This window comes from Athene cunicularia, assembly GCF_003259725.1.
Source record: "Athene cunicularia isolate RWA chromosome 4 unlocalized genomic scaffold, athCun1 chr4_part1, whole genome shotgun sequence".
Lineage (NCBI taxonomy): Eukaryota > Metazoa > Chordata > Aves > Strigiformes > Strigidae > Athene > Athene cunicularia.
Genome location: NW_020799098.1, coordinates 11,055,736 through 11,077,430, shown reverse-complemented (window position 1 = coordinate 11,077,430; position 21,695 = coordinate 11,055,736). Strand labels below are relative to the sequence as shown.

At 36.5% G+C, this 21,695-nt stretch overlaps 1 protein-coding gene and 1 long non-coding RNA gene across 5 annotated transcripts in view; one reads left to right on the top strand and one right to left on the bottom strand.

The window, feature by feature from the left end:
• Positions 1–20,233, top strand: LOC113479304. The gene is made up of 3 exons (XR_003398223.1): positions 1–2,543; positions 6,724–6,731; positions 20,222–20,233. It is a non-coding gene; the product is annotated as an uncharacterized LOC113479304 (long non-coding RNA).
• ACOX3 (acyl-CoA oxidase 3, pristanoyl) overlaps positions 1–21,695 on the bottom strand; it is a 36,289-nt gene that overhangs the window by 1,040 nt on the left and 13,554 nt on the right. For 3 of the 4 annotated variants that reach the window (XM_026847098.1, XM_026847099.1, XM_026847100.1), the window contains 10 exons: positions 15,001–15,097; positions 14,397–14,579; positions 12,925–13,047; positions 11,209–11,329; positions 10,622–10,741; positions 9,937–10,050; positions 8,155–8,270; positions 5,395–5,569; positions 4,315–4,382; positions 3,547–3,633 (listed from right to left, as the gene is read on the bottom strand). In XM_026847098.1, the coding sequence (XP_026702899.1) occupies positions 3,547–3,633; positions 4,315–4,382; positions 5,395–5,569; positions 8,155–8,270; positions 9,937–10,050; positions 10,622–10,741; positions 11,209–11,329; positions 12,925–13,047; positions 14,397–14,579; positions 15,001–15,097 (1,204 nt within the window). Of the gene's footprint in view, positions 1–3,543; positions 3,634–3,957; positions 3,987–4,314; positions 4,383–5,394; positions 5,570–8,154; positions 8,271–9,936; positions 10,051–10,621; positions 10,742–11,208; positions 11,330–12,924; positions 13,048–14,396; positions 14,580–15,000; positions 15,098–21,695 lie in introns of those variants that run through there. The other variant, XM_026847101.1, reaches the window with a different exon arrangement.

The following is a 21,695-nucleotide window of genomic DNA, read 5'->3' as shown; positions in this document are numbered from 1 at the left end:
AATAATAAAAAAGTATTAATTCATACAGAAAATAAAACAAAAAAAAACCCTTCTGCAAGATAAATTATCTGATTGGTTGAAATGAGATTGTGATTGAATTTCTAGGTAACAAATGTGAATAATTATGTACAGTCCAGATAAAGCACAAAATTCAAAGTATTTTGAACATCAGATATCTCTGTAAATCATTTAGACCATCCTTAGCATAAGAGCAGGAAATCAGTAACCTTTATAATTTCTTGTTTTCAACTTGACATGAGATCTATTATTGAAGGTAGAAATTTGGGAACAAGGTTATATTAAGCTAATCTTTGTTCTGCCCAGACCTGAAGACTGTGACGGAAAGCACTCATGCCTGTCTGTTTTTACTTTTATTTCAACACATTTCTGGAAAGTAACATAACTTGTCTCCCAGATGTGAACTATTCGATATGAGCATGACAAATTCCTCTATCATAAGCAGATTATTATTTCATCATCTTCATCAATTTGCAATTTTATGTGGAATGGTTAAAAAAAAGTGCATGAAAAGTAAATACTGCAAAAGTATAATTCTAGCGTTTGGCAGTTCATAATTAGTTGAGGCTTTAAACTTAACATAGAAAGACAAGGAAAGGAATGCCATATTTTCAGCAGTAAGTTGGAGTACAGCATAATATGATATTAACATAGTATAAAACCAGTCAGTAATGTAAAATGAAGAGCCTTTCTTCTACATCAAAAGATGTCTTGGCCCTATACATTCGTGATGATTTAAATAAATATTGAAATATAATATCTAATATTAAGTATGTTTTTACCTTGACTACATGAGCTAGAGTTAACTATTTATTCCATTACAAATATGATTTAACATTGTCTAACAATTTTTAATTAATCTCAAAATAAATGTGGTGATAACTTCACATACTTAAAATGAGATGTCAAAGCTTCTACAGGGAAATGATATCCACACTATCAAAGTTTCTTTTAAAGAGAATCTGAATTCTTATTTAATGCTTAAAGCTGCCCATAACAAATTTGGAAACTCTTCTTCTGCTCTGATTATGACCTGTGGCTTGTGGTGCAAGGCACTCCACTGCAGTGCAACATAGGCTATCCTGAATTAAATTCACTGTCCTGTTATGCTTGGATAATCTATTGTTTACCATACTGTAATTTTTATAAGAACATTTACACTGGTTTTTAGAAGTTGCAAAGACAGCAATGAATAGAGAAAGAAATACAGACAACCAGGAGACAAGGTGCTTTATTAAGTATTGTCTTTAAGTGAGGGATTGGCAGCCTTTTAAAAATTTCAGTTGAAAATATTTATACAAGCTGAAAACCACAGACTTAGAGGCAGTTCTGAAAACCTTCCTGAATTCTGCAGAACATGGGTTAGCTATCACTGCTTGACATTATTTTCTCAATATGACTCAATGAATTTAGAAAAACCTTACCAAATAATTAGTACACGAGGAAGTCAGCAGTCTTAGAGTCCTATCTGCATGTCTTGCATATTATATTCCTAATGTTAATCTTTAACATTAATAAGCCTCTGTGGCTTCTGTATTTTTGTGAGCTAAGAGCTAGCCAAAGAGGAACTAGTCAAATCCATTACATCCTTATCAGCTACTGCTAAGAAATCTCCAGCTGACCAATAGAAAGGGGGTAGTATTCTAGGAACAGATCACCATGTACTTGCACCATATTTTATATTCCTGCCTATAGCATCTGCTCATAGCTTCTGTTCAGAGACAGAATAATAAGTAAAAATGGGATTTTGGCCAGTACAGATATCCTTAACATTCCTCCAGATGATGTTCCTTCTCTTAGAATTACCTTTGGAGCTTCCCATCCATGATTTCATTAATTTAATGCTCAAAAATCTACAGAAATGGAAACAGTTTACAGTGATGATTAAAGTCCTCTTGTTGAGATGGCTGGATATGTAGAGCTAGCCTTTCCTCCTTTATTTGTAGAGTAATCATTCTGTTAGGTCAGTGTTTTGTTAGAAACATCTGGGCTGCCTTCCGTATTGCTTGATCACCATAGAAATGATGGACAATTTTAGACATGAAGACAGAGAAAATTGAAAAGCATTGAGTAAGCCTTACTCTGCAATCCTGTAAAACTTCCTGACAGTCTCTCCAGGCTCTAGTGATTCTCTACAGGGTCTATCCACACTGAACTAAACTACTGTACTGTGACACTAGTCTCTACATAAAAGTTCTCCCACAGCTTGGCCCTGCTGAATAAGGTTGGCCAGTAAGCAAGAGTTTTGGTTTGCTGAGACATGGGAATGAAATACAGCTCTTTAAATATGTCAAGAGAAAAAATAGCAGTGAGAGACAATGACCTAGCATAGCCAAATCCACGGTGCGCTCGCATCCTGAATCCTGCTTGTAGGTCTAGTTATGACCCATCTCAGAACGGATACAGCAGAACCAGGAAAGATACAGAGAAGGAAAACAAGGCCTGTCAGAGGAATTAAAAGGTCCCCACAGATAGTAAATGCATGCAGACTGGGGACTAGGAAGTTATTTTTTCACAGTATTCATGTCATGGAAACCCAAACACAGCTGAATTTGAAAATGGATTGAAAAAAATGGATAGATATATCTGTGGCTATTAAACTGAATGATACAAATACAACCTGTGGGATGATCTCTCTTAAACCAACTGCCAACAGCTGAGACACCAGGATCTGTTTCATAGAGCGTTCCCCTTGGCCACTGTCACTTACAGAGCTCTAAGAACTGGATTCAGTATGGTTGTTCCTATGTTCTTGATTCAACTCTTGCTTTGTGTACTTTAGACTATACCAAAAAATCTCTCTCAGCCTCAACAAGGATGGATTTATATATATTTATTAAAGCAAGGAGAAGTGCTAACAAAACAGCATTCTTCAAGTCTGTATTAAGACTACTGAGATCCCTTGGGTAATGTACTACCTTGCACTGGTTAGTACAAGATACCCAGTTACATCCTAGAATTCTCACTAGATTAAGAGAATTCCCAAAGTACTGTGCAGTTTCTGATATAATTTTAACTGGAACAAGTTTTAAATTTTCCTTCCTCTTATTAAAATAAAAATTTTATGAAGTATTCAAAGAAAAAAAAAATTTCTACATCATTTATATGCACATCACACAAACTGGGTGTAATGTAAATACTAATAAAAGGCAGCAAAAGTCCTAGGCAGAGAAGAAACATACCTTACAACATCTCCAAATTATTAAGCTATATACTAAAGACATGTTACTCCTTAAGGAATCTTAGGGATGGTATAATTTTTTTTTTAATTTTTTTTTTTTGTTCAGCAGCAGATGCCCACAATAGCAAACTAGAGCAATACTGTATAAGTTTGTCATTAGAAGCCTACCTCCAGCAAATGCAAAATGTCATTTTCTGCTGGCATCAATTTAACTCTGGTACTTTCCACTGAAAAAGTGTCTTTGTTTTCTTTTGTAGCTGTGAAGTGTCTTGAATATGTTATGGCTATTTACAGTCAATACCCTTCTTAATGATTAAACCTACAAATTTTAAAAGGGGTTTTCTTACCTCTCCATTAGCTTTACCAATGGGAGAGTTGAGGATGAAGTCAGGAGGAGCAAAAACATCAACCAGGGCAACTGCATCATCTTTCAACTGTTTAAAAACAAAAGACATACATTTGGCAACTTCTGTAGTTGTCTATGGCTACCTGGGAACTACAGAGCAGCATAAATATTGTTTTCATAAAGCACCAGCTATTGGTAACTTAAGAAAAATCCACAATAAGGAGTCAGGATTTATTCTGCTTTTTTCCTCCCAGGGTAATTGCCAAGAGACTGTATTTTAAATGTTTTCCTCCTTTGCTTATGGGTTTTTAAACACAATTTAATCAAGATGGTATTGTTTGCACACATAAAACCATATATTTTTGAACTTTAAAAACATAACATCCAGATTCTTCTTTGAAAATTTGCTTACCTGTGAAGAACATGATTCAATTTGAAAAGCTTTTATGTTGAGAAAAAAAAAATCATGAGCTAACACAATAATGAAATAAATAGAACTGGACTTCAGTATTTTACTGACTTTGCAATGAAGACTGCAAGGCCACAAATGATAGTGTTATTTCATATATATTGGTTTCCATTTTTTGGTAAGTAAATAAGGACTAGATCCAGTTTCAATGAGTTACTAAATTTACAGAAAGTTTTTCAGAAACTATTAATTTAATATCCTGCTAATTTATCCGCTGAAGTACAAAATAACTGATATATCTCTTTTTCAGTATTTCTATACTAAATTATTTAATCACAACAAAAAATATTGAAGGCTTACCCTGTAGCAGAGCTCCAGAATAGCATTCTGAATAAATCTACCAGCTTGTTCACCTGAAGCATAGCCACCTGCAAACACATTCACAAAGAAGCTTATACCAGTTAAGATTACACTGATACAAACCTTTTACAAAGGTGTTTATCAGGTCGGTATTCAAGAGACTAAATAGATACTTCTGTGCAACTGGACTGACTGTCTTTCGTTAATGAGTTGACTGTAAAACCATTTATCTAAGACATTTGGAGCCTTCTGCATTAACAAGCTACACTACAGCATCTTGCTGCCTTTCCCCCATTCTCTCCCCAAGCACTGGACCACAGCAAAACTTGTGTTAATCTGTCACTCCAGATTCCTGGTCCTGATAATTTTGTCCAGAATGACTGTTTTATATTATACAGGCAATAAGAAAATGCTCCAATCTAAATCCTAATTAGGATTCCCTCCCTCTGCCAAGTTAGGACATTTTGTGGCAGGTGCACCCACTCCAATAAAGACCAAAATGTCTCAACTGCTGAAATGTAAAAGTTAAAACTAGTAGTCACAGGTTGAGCATTGAGCTGCCCTGTCATGTGGTGACTGGTCATGCACACACCTTGGGTAAGGGATAGGAAAGGCAAGGCCCATCAGTTGACAGACAATGCCTTCAGCCAATGAAACACATCAGTTGAGAGAAGTTTCTAGACTGCTGACCATACATGACCACAGATCAGATACAACTAGGGTGCAAATGGAGCCCTGCCAGAGTGCAAATTGATCTAGTCCTCCTTGGAGCAGTGGGTCTGCAGTGAGGGGCTCTCCCCTTGGATCAGGATGCTGCCCAAGGTAATTCCTCAAGGTTGAGACCCCTCACCTTGCTGGGTGAGTGCTATGTGCATTTTAGGTCATCATCCCTCAACCTTAAGCTTAAGTTGGCTGTGTAGTACTAATTCTGTTTTAGACAACCAAACCTGTAGTTTACTAATGTTTGTTGGAGTGCTGAACGATTTTGATTAGAATAAATCCAATTTTGATTACCTGCCCCGTCTATTTGGAGAGACTCCTAAAGTGACATGAGCAGTATATTCAGGGAGCTGATCTTACCTTGGTAGAGCACAGCCAGATGTTTACTTAAAGACCAGAGGCCATAGAGCGCACTGAGATTCTTAAGCACTGGCTGCAGAGTAGATGGTATGTCAGGATCATGGGTGTAGTCATGGTATCTCTGTAAGACTGTCTGTTCAATAAAAGCAATGGCTAATGACCGACAGTAGTACACCTTAGGAAACAGAAAAGAATGACACTGAGTAACAAAATACAAGGAACTAATCCTCAGCTGGTGCAAAATGGCATTACTCTGGTGAAGTTAATGGAAATCTGTTGAGTTTAGATCTGCTGATCTAGCTTGAGATTGAAGAAAGTCTAAGAAAAAACTCTAGGAGAAAACTCTGCAATGTCTTTGCAAAGGTTAGTCATGAAATGCCTCATGAAAAGGAGCATAGATTGTATGCTTATTACCAGTATAATTTGACGGTTGCCCTCAAGACTCTATGGGATCAAGTGGGTATGTCAGAGAGAAGAACACGCAAAATCAGGTTTGCTGACTTCAGGATTATTAATAAACCCATATAACTCTAAGAACATAAAGCTAGGTCTACATTTATTTAATATTATGCAGAGTTTTATAAAGAGGATAACATCTTCAAAATGGTTCAGTAACCTACTGAAAACTTATTACAGTTCCTTAAAATAATAAATAAAAAATTTGATCACATTAGCATGAGTGGATTCTGTCTGTGAATTGCAATAGATTGCAATATGTTTTGAAAGAACTATCCAACTAACCCATGCCAACTATCTGTTCAGAAAGGCAAGTCACCAGTTACCGTTAATACAGAGTATAAAACCTTAAGTGATTGTAGGAATGCTTGTCTACTTTAAAATCGTTCACCTTTGCTGTGCTATGGCATATGTTCTACCAATAGACTGCTGACTAAAAAAATTCTAGTTAGTGAACAGAAGGGGAACATGAAGCCATTGCTATTATGGCTGATTTGCTGCAATGCTGTAAAACTGGTGTTTCTTTTCAGCCCATTTGTTCAGGGTTGGGTTGTTTTGGTTTGTTGGTTTTTTTTTGGGTTTTTTTGTTTTTTTTTTTTTTTTTTTTCTCATTTAAGAATTAGTTCATTAGGTTTTTATTTTTTACTTTAAATACTTGCATCATCCTTGCATTGAAATCCACAGTGGCATTTAAAAAAGGCATATTCCAAAGATTACCATGTCTCTCGTGACAGCTGTACAGTAGCATACTTCCAGCCAAGCTTAGATGCAAATATGAACTGCAAAATACACATCTATTCTCTCCAGGTTTAGGGAGGACTTCCCCCTTACTAGATGGACTTTTTTAGATATGAATGTCAATTCCATGGTCAGAATGAAATGTTTTAACATTGCAAATGAAGGACTAACTCCTTATTATTCTCCCCTATAATTCTATTTCCTTCTTTAACTTTGCTTGGACTTTTGTATTTTTTCTATCAAGCTATACCCAAACCAAAATAACCTAAGGATAGGCCAGGAATCTCTTCCAGATCTCCCATAGCAAGAACAAATATATATTAGTCAGCCACTGGGCTGACAGAAAAGTGCTTCTTTATGCACAGAAAGTTTTAGATCAAGTATGCACATCTCTTTAAAGCACAGCCTGTAAATAATTTTCAGATGTTTTTGAGTCATGCCATTTAAAATAAAAAAATCCCGCTGTCCTGAAGATGAATTGTAGGGAGAAAAGAAAACCTAATGACCTGAAGTGTATCAATACCTATCTCAAAAGCACTTTTGTACCTAAGTATCTTTAAATTTTCACACATATGAACATAAGAGAACCTTCACTTCTGAGCAAACCATTCTAATACACTGGCCCTGGCACCAGTCTCCCAAGACCTGGCCAAATGACAGTTAATCAGCCTTGAATTTCTGGCAATTCTTATTCTGAATTTGACCCTGAAGAGTTTCTCTAACAAGCTGCTTCTCAGGGAAAAACAGGAAAGATTTCCTCCACTCTACCAGTGGTTTCACGCAGATCATCCCCTGTTGAAGCTAGGCTGGCTCTTTTAGCTGCAGTTGAATATTCCTTCCTGATGTTTTTTAATGAGCTTTGCAGATAAGGTGAATGACATTGGCCATCTTCAGGGAACAGCTCTCTGTCCTCAGTGAGAAATGACAAGTGTTCTTTCCCTGGATGCAAGCCCGTTTTTCTCATGGAGGTAACAGAAGAATTTGGGGAGCTTGGGGATATACACTGAAATTTGGAATTAAGCCATTCCTAGCTGTTAAAACTCTCTGGTGAGAGAATGGATCTGCTATATGTAGATTGTCAATGTTTCCTTTTCAAGTTCCAATGCTGTCAGTCTGGTATCTTTCATGAGTACTTTGCACCATAGAAATTAGAGATGGAATAGACCTATTAGGTCATCTAGTTTACCTACCTGCCAGAGCAAGATTCTTTCCTACAGTATGTATTTGGCCACTAGAGCAGATGGAGATGTAATAATCAGATGCTGCAGTAGATTTAATAGTAGCAGATTTTAGTTTTCAGAAGTTGTGCTATCAAAATTACAGACATCACCCAGCACATGCCTGAAACTTTTCTGAAGGGAAAGAAGACTTCTGCTGATGGTAACTGCCCTCCTGCTATTATGTTTAATACAATGCACATGGACAGGTATTATATTTTATTAGTTATTTCACTTGCCAGTTTATGCTTGAGGAAATTGTACTTCATGACACAAGAAGGTAAAACTAACAAGATCTGACAAACTTGGATGAAAATAAGTAAATAAAATAAAGCTGAGTAAGTATTACCTGGCAGTTGTTTTTTGCCTCAAAATCACTTCGCCCGGACTGCTTCTCCTTGCTCAGCTTTAGGTCACTTTCTCGCAGCAGGTAGCAAACCAGCCATTTATATGCTGCTAAAGGAACTGTGAAAAAAAGAAAAACAAAATTCTTAATATTCACATTTATAATGCAAAAAGTCACATGCATATTCACTGCAGTCTCAGTTTTTGTTACCCAAGATGAAAAGTGAAAGTGTTAATTACTCAATCCATTAACATGACACTGCCCATTACTGCAGATGCAGTAAGTAACATCTGGGTAAGGCAGTCAGATTGTAACTGTACAGTGAAGACACACCACGCCTGACCATACACCATTTCAAACTGACCCCAAGCTAAAAGACAAGGGATATCCACAGCTCAATTTAGACTTGTGACTCAATCCAGTATTTTTAGCTTGTTATTTTCTTCCCATATTAAGGCTTAGGTCTTCAAGGTACTCAGTCTCTTCTGAGAATACAAGAACAGACGACAGTCCACATTTCATGGAAGCACTTGACTTCTAAGACTGCAAAGGTGGCTGAATGTAATCGCATTTGCATGACCTGCTCTGTACATAAATGCGTTATTTAGAGCAGCCTGGAACTATTAAAGAAACAAGTACTCCAGCATAAAGTCCTTATATGACTCCTCCTTGTTTGTGTCTTTGCTTAATAGTTAATGTAGAATATTATTTAGGCAACTGTGAGTGTTCACGTGCTGCTTAAATTTAGGTGCCTAAATTAACGGTCCAGATTCTAACAGAATGGAACATTAAACAGATTCAGATATTTTTAAAACTATAGTCTGGTTCAGTACATATTACAAGAGAGGAGAGAACATGTGCTTAGCCACCAGTTTGTACTCTCCTGGATTTCACAAGTTGGAGACTTTGAACAAAGAAGAAAGCAAGCAGCTTTTCTGAGCCAGTCTTTTTCTTATAAGCCTTTGTGCCTTGAAGCTGTTCAGATTTTACCCCACAGCTATTATGGTACTACTTGGTACTATGCCTCGCTAACCAAAGTCCAACATTTCTGCAATTATTTGAGCACTGGAGTGGTTACTGAATTCTAGGAATCAACTCAATTGCCCCATACACATTAAGACTGGAGCTCATTCCCCCAGCATATTCTCAGTTTCACAGATTCACTTTTGCCCTGTCACTATCTCATTATCTGCTCATTTCTTTGTTAATTCTTGCCTCCAAGAGCCAATCTGGGCTCACAGTGATAAAAAGTGGGAATGGCATCTAATATCATACTTGATTTGATTATAGTAGAGTAAGCCAGAAAACTGCAGGGAATTTTCTTTCACCATTACTTATTTTTCACTATGGAACCAAAAGTAACTGTCTAAAGCAGATACACTTAAGGCCTTTTCAACATACTTCTATATCACTTGTATGTTTTTCTAAAATATTACAGTGATATAAGGGTAGTGGTAATCAATGCCCCTTACAACAGTTTCACTTGAAACAATACAATAGCAAAAAACCAAGATCACAAATGCGATTTCAGAGGAACAAAAATGGAAGAAAAATATTTGATGCTATCCTCCATTCCAGAATTGAGGCTGGGGACAATACATCATCTTTCGAAATGCAAACTATGGTCTTAGTAAATTGAAATGCATACAATACAAAGAAAGTCAGCAAATAGTAATATGACAAATATCTAATAAGTAGCAGAGGTTGAATTTCAAATCTCTGGAACTTTTCCTCTGGAAAGGAATTTAAGACTCTAAAATCAGTTTAACAACAGCAGAAGGCTACCTGAGGAGTCCATGCAATCTTCAACACTCATGGCTGTGAATTTCCAGTCAAGGATATGATGGTAATCTTGCAAAACATTTATTGTTCCAAAAGGGGACTCAAAAGGAACTTTATCTGAAATACCAAAGAAAATAAAAATTATTTATGAGAAAAGAAGTCACACTATTTGGAAATAAAAGCCTATTACAAATTGCTATTTATTTTATTATGGCCTAGTGGACAAGTGCTGAAAAACCTGACATTTCTGCCTATAACTCCCATAAGATTCAACTCCTATTGCTGCTGAAAATCACTGCTAGAAAACCGAAACAAAATCTAGAGAACTACAAAATGTACTGATGGATATTGCTGCCAAGTTAGGTTATGCAAATTGTTTTAAGTACAATGAGCACAGGATACCCAGGCTTATGACTTTAGTAGTTCCACTGAACTAAACTGCACTTCTTGGGGAGCAAGATATTACTGAACCTGATTAGGGATAGTGCGCCATCTAGACACCTTCTTCAAGACTTAGGAGAAAGAGTATTTCTTGCAGCAAATATCTGTGTAGTGTGAATGTATCATATGATGGAGTCTGTAGCACATTATTTATGCTCTATAAAATTATTTCAGTATGAAATTACCTCCTAATTACATTAGCTACATGCTGTTAGGTCTAGCACAGGATTCCACAATGACAACTTACCTCTTATACAATGCATCCAGCTCATTAAGTAGTTGCTGGTTTGCTGAAGCAGGACATTGTTATCTCCCTCATATGTGCAGTTTGGATCATTGTCATTTCGGATTTCACCTAGACGATTCACTTAATAAAAACAAGTGTACAATTTAATATATTTCAGTATATTAATGGAAGCTAAGAGGGATTAAATAAGTATTCTGTGACAAAATGCAAGAGAGTTGTCTGCTCCTGTAGGTATAGCTATTTTTACCAACAGAGGAACTTGAAAATTCACGTTTAGCTTGTGAAAATGAATATACTTGAAAAGTGTGGCATGCATCTTACAAGGGCAATTTTTATCTATAAAGTCTGCATTTTTATTTTTGGAACTGAGACTGAATCACATGACCAGTCTATCCAACTGCTGGTGCAGATGCTGCATGGGTTTATTTTTTTCGTGTGCTTTCAGGTATGAAAAGATGGATATGAGGGAAAAACCCTTTCCAAAAAATATTGCTAAAATTCTGACACCACGAGACAACAACAGTCAAAGAAAACATCAGCGTAACCATTCTCTTCCATATCAGTGTATGTAGTAGCCTGTAACTTACTGGCAAGGTAACCATGTCCTCCACAAGCTTCTCGGCACTCCTGGGCTGCCTGCTGAGCAGTCCAAGAAGTCAGTGGTTTGCTGGCAGCACATAAGGCATGAATCTCACGTCCTATATCAGCCTTTGTGAAATAGAAATTATAAGTAAGTAATAACTTTTACACAAAGTAAGTTGTGACCAGTTAAAAGCCATAGCTATGTGTACTGCTTTAAAATTATGAAAAGAGTAACTGGCAATACATACATAAAATTTTCTGAGATCTATGTGAGGGCAGAGCATATTATTTGCTGCAACAAAAAAAACCCTGCCACATCTCAAAAACATTCAGCACTAACTTTCTTATATGGGACAGCAATAATTTGTACCAGGTAATGGACACATGAGTACATCTCAGCTCAGATGTGCCAGCTGACATGGCATAGCATGGGACAGTTCACTACCTGCCAACCTTTTCCTCCAAAATATGCAGAGGCAGGTGGTTTAAGGTGGCATGTCCAGAGAAAGCTTCTATCCCCTCTGTGACATAAGCAATCCCTCTCTCACCAGTCAGCAAGGGGATATTTATAGTATTTACTCCCTTACACTGTTTTCACTGATCTTTCAAGCATCTTTTTTGCAAAGAGTAAGAAAACTTTAATGTACCCTCTCAATTTCCAGAGAACCACAGTACCCTGCATTTACACTAACTCTGCTGGCCCTCCTTTGAAAATGTGTCTGGAATTCCAGATTCCAGAGATAGTGGTATGATACTGCCAAAGCTTGTTTAGGAGTAGCTCCCTGGTTGGTTTACTCTGTTTTGGTTTATTTTTAAGACCTTCTTTGGAACAAAAGTAGTTCATAAGGATTACATTCTTAACTTTATCATAAACAATCAGATTTTTTACTATCACAATTTTTTTTTCTGATAGCCACTGTTTTGTCTAAGATTAGTGAGTGCACTGGAGACCTCCAGAGATAAAATATCAGATTAAAAAAGTCAAACTAATTCTTCTGTGTTTTGTGCAAAGAGGAGAAATTAGAATAGCCAGCCATTACTACACAAATCTTTCATGAGCTTTATTTTAGCTGAAAAAAGCCTGAGTGTTTTAAGTGAGGTCTAAGCAATACACAGCCAGTGTGTAGGCCCTAACAATTAATACTGTCAAAATTTTAAAAAGTAAGTAAAATTTATATGCTATTGAAAAACCATACTGCAGTTATTTTGGTTGAGAATCAGTCCTTGCACAGAGACAGACCAAACTATTTCCTCTGTAAAGGGGTGACTTCCAATGGTCTGACTGTGGATGAGAATGAAATATTTATCCTAATGTATGAATACAAATACAAACTCAAGCCAGACTCACACAGTCTGTTCAGGAACTGAGAATAGTACCATTTCAGAAAGTCTTTGACATATGCCCCCTGTAGTATCATTTATAACAGTTATAAACTGAATTTGCATTATCATCATACATTTATGATAAACAATTCTGCAAGGGAACATAACCTTAAATCCTACAGAAATCAGTAAAACTTTAACCACTGCATCAAAACTATTTTAGATGCTTTTCTGAATGTAACTTTAAATATTACTTTGTATGTCTCATATTTCTGAGACATTGCTTTAGTGTTCTTGATTGTAAGACAGCCTAAGACATCTAAGTAGGTCCTTCATTTAAATATTTCCAATTTATTATAGTAAGAACTCAGTAAAGAAGAAATGTGTAAATATCTCACCTGTCTCTGACTCCTTTGCTTTGTCAATAAGCCTAAATAAAATTCTGTTAAATTCTCAAACAGGGATTTGCAGAAATAATCTAAGGCATATGTGGCAGCCAGATAAGGAAGAAGACGCCATTGCTAGAATAAAAGTTAAATAGATTTGATCACAAATTGATATATATTTTTTATATTTATATATATAATATTGAACCATTCATTTTTCATTGTTCAAATGGTGAAACTGTTCTATGGAGAACTTAACAATAACCATCTATAAACATAATTAAATGTAACTACTCTATATACAAGTTAGTTACGTTATTCTAGTCCATGTATTTTATGAATTTGTAATAAACATTGTTAAACCAGTGCAAAAGTTCACTGAAGCCTGGGGACCAATGACATATTTTTGCCCTGTGTTTATACAATGTCTGGCATGCCAGGGCCAGTCATGATTCATGTGCTTCCTCAGTACCAACATGACAAGAGATTGTATTCACTTCACTTGCTTATTCACTGATGAATGTACATTAGTTTCATTCTGTGAAAAAAAAATGGCTGGGAAGCAGAGCAAAAAGCATCTTTGCTGCTCCATGCAACTTGGAGCCCATGAAGGAAAAGAGAAACTGCTTGAGGAAGATTTTGTGGTAGACCAAGAAGAGAATGAGAGGTTCAGCAAGCAGAGCCCATAGGAGAAGCCAAAACCAGAGAAAAATTCAGAGATGTTAAGAATAGCAGGAAGCAGACTCTGTCTTACTTAGAAGAGGTGGAAAGAAGGCAGCTTTTGCCAGTTTGTAGAAACCCATGAAATCTTTCAAAGTTGCAAGACTAACTGCAAACCTGGAAAAAAGCACCGACTTTGCAAGGACAAAATGGGCAGGTTTTTTTTCAGCACTTCTTGTATATTAATCTTTCTCATTCAGCAGATCTGAGTTTTCTCTATTTCCCAGGTACCCTACATACTCTTGTTCTATTTTTTCAGAGCAAAAATGTAAGCTGCAGAAAAAAATAGTGATATTCCTCTTAAAATTAGTGCTAGCTTGAGACATCACCACAATTAATGTCACTGATTTCCATACTTTTAAATTATAAAGGCTAAAAAAGAGAAAATTAGCATAGCAGCAAAAGAGGCACTGACATTTTTAAACAAATACTAGTTTCTACATCGGCAGTACTTTCACGTGTGCACAGAAGGCAGTCTTTCTCTGAAAAGGTTACTATTTAAGACGACAAATGTTTCTACGTACTTCAGAGAAACATGAACATTTTGGGTTTTCTATTCCAAGAACTTATGTCAAAAGCCTGATCATGCCAGGAGAAGGTCTTGAGTTGGAATGAACCCCCACAGGTGCACTAGAATGACACTCTGGATGACACAGACAACTTTAAATTCACTAATCTTCAGTATCGCTATTTTGGATTGCAGTAGATCTGAATCTGAGTTTCATTCTATAAAGGTCTGTAGATGTGAATTCCAAAGTATTTACCTGTGTTTGGTATTCAAGAACAGGTATTTCTTCATCATCAGTTGGTCCAAACTGACAGCGAACTGCTGAGAAGCGAATGGCTATTGATAAGGCAAGCTTTAAATTAGTCATGGAAACTGCTGTGATCACTGTTCTGCCAGAGGACAAGGATCCCAGAGCTGCACTGAAACGCTCTTTAACATCCTGAATGAATAAAAAGCACAGACTGAATGGTGAGGCTAACATTTCATTTACAGACCTCATAAAAACACAACTCTGGTAGCCTGATCAGTAGCCCAGAGGACTGGCTGATTTTTTTTCTCAACATGTTCAGATAAGGCAGTTATCTGCGTTCAGGCAAGACTCAAAGTAGTTTCTCTAAAAACTATTTTAGGATCAGTGGGGTACTGCAAAGTGCAAGAAGTCAGTAAAATCAGTCAGGTGAGTTGAGACATCTCTGAAAGGCAATTAAAAAACCATGATTCTGACTATGTCAGAAATTGTCAACAGCCTTATTTCAGTTCAGATACTTCCCAACATGAGAGACCCATGCTCTATTTCTTAACTACTTATACCTTTATGTATTTAATGGACTGTATTAATGAAACAAAACCTGGATTGATACCTTGACAGAACTTGAGTACTTCCCCTCAGCTGTGACATCTCCAGCTATATTCAGTATGTTTTCTTTAGGTATCCTGACATTGTGGAACATGGCAAATCTGTTTAAACAAATACACAAGCAATGTAAAACCTACCTCAGCATAGTCTGAGGTGTCTACATTACAGAACAAAGGTCACAACAAAGACACAATTGCACAATGATCTCAGGTATATCAGTAAACTGAAAAGTGTCCATCAAGCCAGGTAGGTAATTTTAGGAGTATGACTAGGAGAACAAAGGCTTTCAGACTCAGAGCAGCAGAGGAAATTCAAGATGGGAAATTATTTGTTACAACTCTTCAGTTTGTTGTGGTTTTTTTTTTTGTTTAAAAAAAAGATGGTGTTTACAAAACCAAGACAAACACCTCATTGACTATGAGACCATTTCCGCAGCTTCATCATTAAAGAAGTAATCAACTAATGGAAGGATGAACAATGTATTCTGTTTGAGGGGAGGGACAGGTAAAGTTACTTATTGCAGACCTTATATAGAGGTAGTTTGACAGACACTTTCACCGACAGCCCACAAACCTTAACTGAATTCTCAGTCTGCATGTGTCTAGGTAAGTTACTTAGCTTGGTATCTCAGCTAATGAAAAGTTTGGGAAGATGAACAACTTCCTTCTCCTGCTTAGAACCTGACTAAGCCATTCTGACTCCTAATAGTTCCCTGCCACAAACAATTCTGCTGAACCATATGCTTTACTGAAGTGTTGTTCAGTCCAATCTGCTTTGGAATAGAGACACTGTATATTTTTATGAGTCTAAAATACAGATCTGTGAGGATCACTCATGTTATTACAATACAAATGACATAGTTGAAACAGTGCTCTGAAAAGGAACAATATTTTCCTTTGTTTAAACTCAAACTCAGATTTCTGTTTCCTGGAATGTGGTGTCTTAAAAAGGAAGAGTAAGATAACATTTTCTAAATTGTGGCACACCAGCAGCAATAAAGAAGGAAGTTGTCAGAATAGGCAGAATGTCCTGAGTATTTGTATTCTTCGGGAAAAAGGTATATGAACTGTTTCACCCAAATAGGCAATACAACTTGGCACAATAGCAGTAGCATCGGCTCTACTCACGCATATCTCAGTATCTAATAGCACTTGAAAAGCTGTATTTGTAATCAAAGCAAATTCCTCTTTCCTGCCAATACAGGCTGATCTATTTAATAAGGCTCATGAGAGCCAGGTCTTTCACATTAATAAATTACATAAGGGCTGCATTGCTGCATGTGCTTTAAAATTACGAGTTGTTTCCAAGGAAACATATCTGCATACTGAATTTATTCAGCCTTAGAGATACATAGTATTTTTGGACTTAGACACAGAGGAAAGCATGTTATCCTAACGAACAACCAGCTGCTCACTGGCCTTAACGATGCTAAAAAGTGCTTTATTAAGTGCCAATTTTTTTAACAGAAGCAAATTCAGAATTTCCACAAATCTGATTTCTGTCTTTATTAATATGTTTTTTCACATCACTGAAAATAAAAAATCTCATTCAAAAAAAGATCTTTTGGTTAAATTCACATTCTCTGCTCTATATATCCCAAATAAAATCCATCACAACTAAAACTGTATAGCAACTCCCAGTACTTTTAAGCAATAGCATGCATGTTAGACAGAAATTGAGCTTTTTAATAATTATTACTCATTACTTTAATTACAAAAGAGTGTGTGTGGCAAAGTTTAGGTCCCTACTTTAGCACTCTTTTCCTAGTTACTGTACATCCATCCATCCATCCATCCATAATGCAAGAAGGTGCTTCCTCATAGGAGCTTACAATCCAAGCATAAGGCAAGAAGCTACAAATTGTTCAAACAGCGAGTCAGACACTAACTACTGAAGAATACTTTCTTGATATAATAATACCTGCCAGTCACAGCACACTGGCAGCTAAGCATTGGCATTTTTTTCTAAGTCATTAGAGCAAGTAAGAATTTTAAGGAGGAATCTGAGTGATGAAAGTATGGGAGTTTCATGGGTGTTTATAAAGGATCCCTCCCAAGTAGAAAAAGATGCATGGAAGAAAGCAATGAAATAGTATTTTTATAAGCCATTGAATGGGTGATAAAAATGGAAACTGGAAACAAAAGAGATGATACAATCTTTGAGGCACAGATTAGGAAGAAATTTCAAAGGTCTCCATTTCTTGCACCTTTTCTTTGCAAATACCTATTTGGAGCATGTTTATTTCTGTGTGTGATGAATGGTAAGGTTCATGGTAGTAATGACAATGAACAAAAGGGCAAATTGTCCTTTTATGTTTTACACTGTAATGATAAATTCAATTAATTCAGCAAAGCTGTGCAGTTTTAGAAAATTATTTATACTAATAATACATGCTTGAAACTCTAGAGTTCTTTAAGAAGCAAATTCCAATCTACTAATATATAAATCTATATACTAATAACCTAATTTTAGGAAATTCAAGCCCGATTATTGAACATATAGCAGATATGTGCCAAACAAAACAGAACCCAAAATAACCTAAACAGTCTTACCCCCTTTCACCTGTTGTGATTCAGTCCCAAATAGATAAATCTAAAGGAGGTCTTTTGTTGGAAAGAGCATAAAATCTTATAGGAAGTCTGATATTAATATAATAGAGCTAATTCTGTACCACATAAAAGATTACCTAGAACTATTTTGCTTAAAAACCATATATATATACCCTTCTTATATTTTTTTTCACAGCTAGTGAACCAGAACACTACATTTCCAATCATTATATAATAATCTATTTTCTTAAAATCAAAATTATTTCAACTAAGTTTTCGACTTTAGCTTTTTCCCTTGATATTGTCCATTACAGATACATTCTTTCTTTCTTTTTCTGTAAGATGCTGTCAAAATAGATGCATATAAGGTGACAAAATCTTTAAGAAGCAAAAGAGAGAGACAGAAGTAGCAATTAAAAAATCAGAGAAAATTTCCATCTGTAAAGAAATAAGATATATTGCCTGTAAGCACCAGTGTTGAAAATAAAAGCAGAACCTTACAGGACCTGGGAGTTCAGCAAACTTGTGAGATCACTGCCAACTGACGTTACACTCCTTCTCCAAGAACGTTGTTTGAATTTGTTAAAAATACTGACCAATTTGAACTTGGTATTGGAACATATTAAAAATAAGTAGTAAGATTTAATGAAGTCAACGAGCACATTTGTAATGGTTTTTAGCCTGGAAAGCATAGTGAATTGACATGGTTCACATCTGTCACCACATTTAGCGGAAAAATCTCCTTAAAGAATTGAAGAAATATCTTACAATAATGGAACTGTATACACAGTCATGGGGATATCATGTACCAGAAAGTTTGGAAAAATTGCTAAATTTCACATGGTGATGACAAGACCATAGGTTTGAAAGCTATCCTACTTAGGGCCTCTTCTGCATAGCAAATCGTGTGAGTGGGATGAAGACCTCTCAGCAAGAAAGACAGATAGCTGCCACTTTAAATATCTATCACAGGGCTCTACAGCAATGTGCAATTTTGCACCATGTAGCCCACAGGTAAAAAAACCCTGTATCCCATAGATTTCTACCTAGATTACCTGAGCAGAGTGAGGTATTATTCCAACAGAAGCATTCTTGTCTGGGTTCTTTGGCCAGTAGTTTAAGGACCATTTCAAGCAAAGTTAATCTTACTGAATTTAAATCATGCAATAATAATTCACCTGGTGTGCAGTAATGCTGATAAAAAAGGAGCAGCTGGAAAAGCTACAAGGCTCCTTTTGCCAGTACTAAATTAATAAGCTGTTACCTATAGTACAAATAGCTCAAGCATGCTTTGGTGAATTTCAGACTCACTAAAATGCTTATCCTGCCAGCTTTTGTTATTGACTATGTTGGAGATGGTACAGTGACAGTTCCTTCAATCCTTCCAGCCAGAAACAGAAAGCAGGTGTGAATGGTATTGGAAGGCTGTGAGTCAAGTGATCTCCTGGCTGTCTATGGGATACAGTAAACCTTGTGAAGAATAACACTTCAGAGGTTTGGTAAAAAACAGCCACATATTCCAGACTGGAACTCACAGGAAGTTTACAGTTGAGAAGAATTACAGAGAAGCTGGGGAAACCACAAGGCAGCATTTTAGCTCTAGTTTCTACAATCAAGGCTCTAATCTAAGAAGGCAGATCTGTAAACAGTAATGCTCAATAGCAATGATAAAACAAAACAGCATTTTATAGGCCTCCTAATCTATCTTAATGGATTTCATGGACACACTTCAAGACCCACTCACCCTAAAGTTCTTATAGTCTAAGTGCCAGTCTTGCAAGAAGTTCTAGATGTGCAGACTCCTGCAACTGTTGAGAGCTGACAGAGCTCTGGTAAGGGAGAAAAAAGGTTGTTTGAAGTTCATTGCAGATGCAAGGCTTTATTTTTGTGGGTCACAGAACAAATGTGTGATCAGATCTGAATCTACCTTTTCACATTAGCACCATCAAGTGACTGTCAGTGTGAACTAGCTATGGCTACATAGTTTTAAGGTAGATCTAAGTGGGAAAAATGAGGAGATAAAGCAGCACTCTTCAGCAATGTGACCACATATTAGCAATGTGCACATCACTGTATGTACCCACACAGTGTCTAACCTAAACTGTAGATACTAAGTGGAGAGCTCAAACCAGGGAAATATCAATGATCCCACTGCAAAAATCACTGTTTTGACTTCAATTGCAATTATGCAGTATGTGTCTTGCAAAATATTTGGCTTAACTGTGAACGTGGAACTGTTCACAAAGACTGAAGTATTGATAGTACTGTCTTCAAATACTGTAAGTGCAAGTACAGGCATTTTTGACATTTATTTTTATTTTAGTTGCTTCATTACTACTGCAATTGTTTGTGACTCTGATCAGAGACTGCAAGACAATAAAAACATTAAACAAACACGAGCTTGTTTATTTGAGAAGCAGGACTGATTTACACACCTGCTTTCTTATTCACATGCCTGTACTGTCCCTCTCCCTGTACTGAACAGCCTCTTCTGTGGCCTTGCAGTGAACCAGACCTGACAGATGATCTGTCTGAAGACAGCCAGACTTTGGGGTTTTTTTGTTGAGTTAGTTTTCAGGCAGTTCCAGTTCCCTAGATGAGTCCCCTACACAGCTACATAAACATTTGTCCCAGCACAAAGAAAAAGTGTGGGAGTAGAAGCAAATGACCAAAGAGTATGGAAATTATCTTCACCAAACTACTGCTTCAGATTGTAAAATGAGGCTCCAGAAACTATTTAGGCTTCAACCATGTATTACAGCTCCTATCTTCCTAGTGAAATAACTGCAACCATTGCAAAATCTTTGTAAGAGTTAAAAGGATAAATACTAGGAGACAAAAACCATCTAAAGGACTAGACTTTCATTTGTTCTGCCCTTAAACTAGCAGTAGCAGAATCTTAATGTGTTATTGGCATGGATACTGAAATAGTAACAAAGAAAAAAAAATGAATTAACCATTTAAAGGTCATCTGTAAAGGCTTGGAGGTTGTGTGATGTATGCTATCTTTGACAACATACAAGGAATTGTTGTGAGGGCTTTCAGAACCTGCAATCTCTTTCCAGGAGAGATTTTTTTACAACATTTATTGGTCTTCTGCCCAATAAATCCCTTTTACCCATTTCCTCCTGCGTGTTTTGTTTAGTTATCAGTATCCAGAAAACTGAATCTGGCCTCAGTGACTGCTAGAGAACATGTCTTAGCATGTTGTATGTGTGCAGAGACTGATCACATTGTATATGAAAGGCTGTTTGACAGCTAACAAAAAAATTCAGTTTTCCAAAATCCATCATTATAATTAGATACAGTTAACAATTATTCTTCTCCCAGAAGACCCTTTTCTCCCCTACAAAGAATGCAGATAAAATAAATAGCTTTCTATCTGGCAGTGGTTTGCTGTATCTTCAATACCTTCATTTCACTAGTTCTTCCCTTATCAGAGGTTTTGTCTGCTCAACAAACTGTGTATGTTATCAGTGGATACAGCTGAAAGAGCACAGAACATGTTTTATAAGGACAGGCATGTTAAGCACCACTTAAGAGACACAATTATAACCAATTTTCAAACTTGCCCATGCAGATTCAGTTGGGTACCGTTTCCATTTATGGATTGGGAAAGCAGGAATTTGCTGTTAGTTGCAACTGGACATGAAATCGGTTCACCACCAATTCAGACAGTGGCAATCATTTACCAATGCAGACTGCAGTAATGGGTAATTTTGGTAATGTTACGTTAGCAATGGTAGACAAAAAAAAAAAAACCACAAAGGGAAGAAACAGAAATGCACATCAGCACTTACAAAAGCTCTTGTTTTATGTCTCTCCTCTTATGCCTGCCATGCCTTCTACTGAAAGGCCTCTGGATCCCAAATACCCAGAATTTTTTTGTGGTTGTTTTGTTCCTCAGCTACTTCCATTTTGGGACCTCAGTGAACAGCATATTTCAAAGACTACCAGAGCACAAGCAACAGGTGGACATTTTTATATTACAAAGACTGAAGCACTTGCATCCCCTGGTGGCAGTCTAATTTATTTTTTGGTAACAAAACATAAAACCAGTCTAAACTCTTCATAAGAAAAACTGGAATTCTATTTTTAACCATTTATATACTGATTACACAAATTGTTGTAAATCACAGAGAGAAAGAAA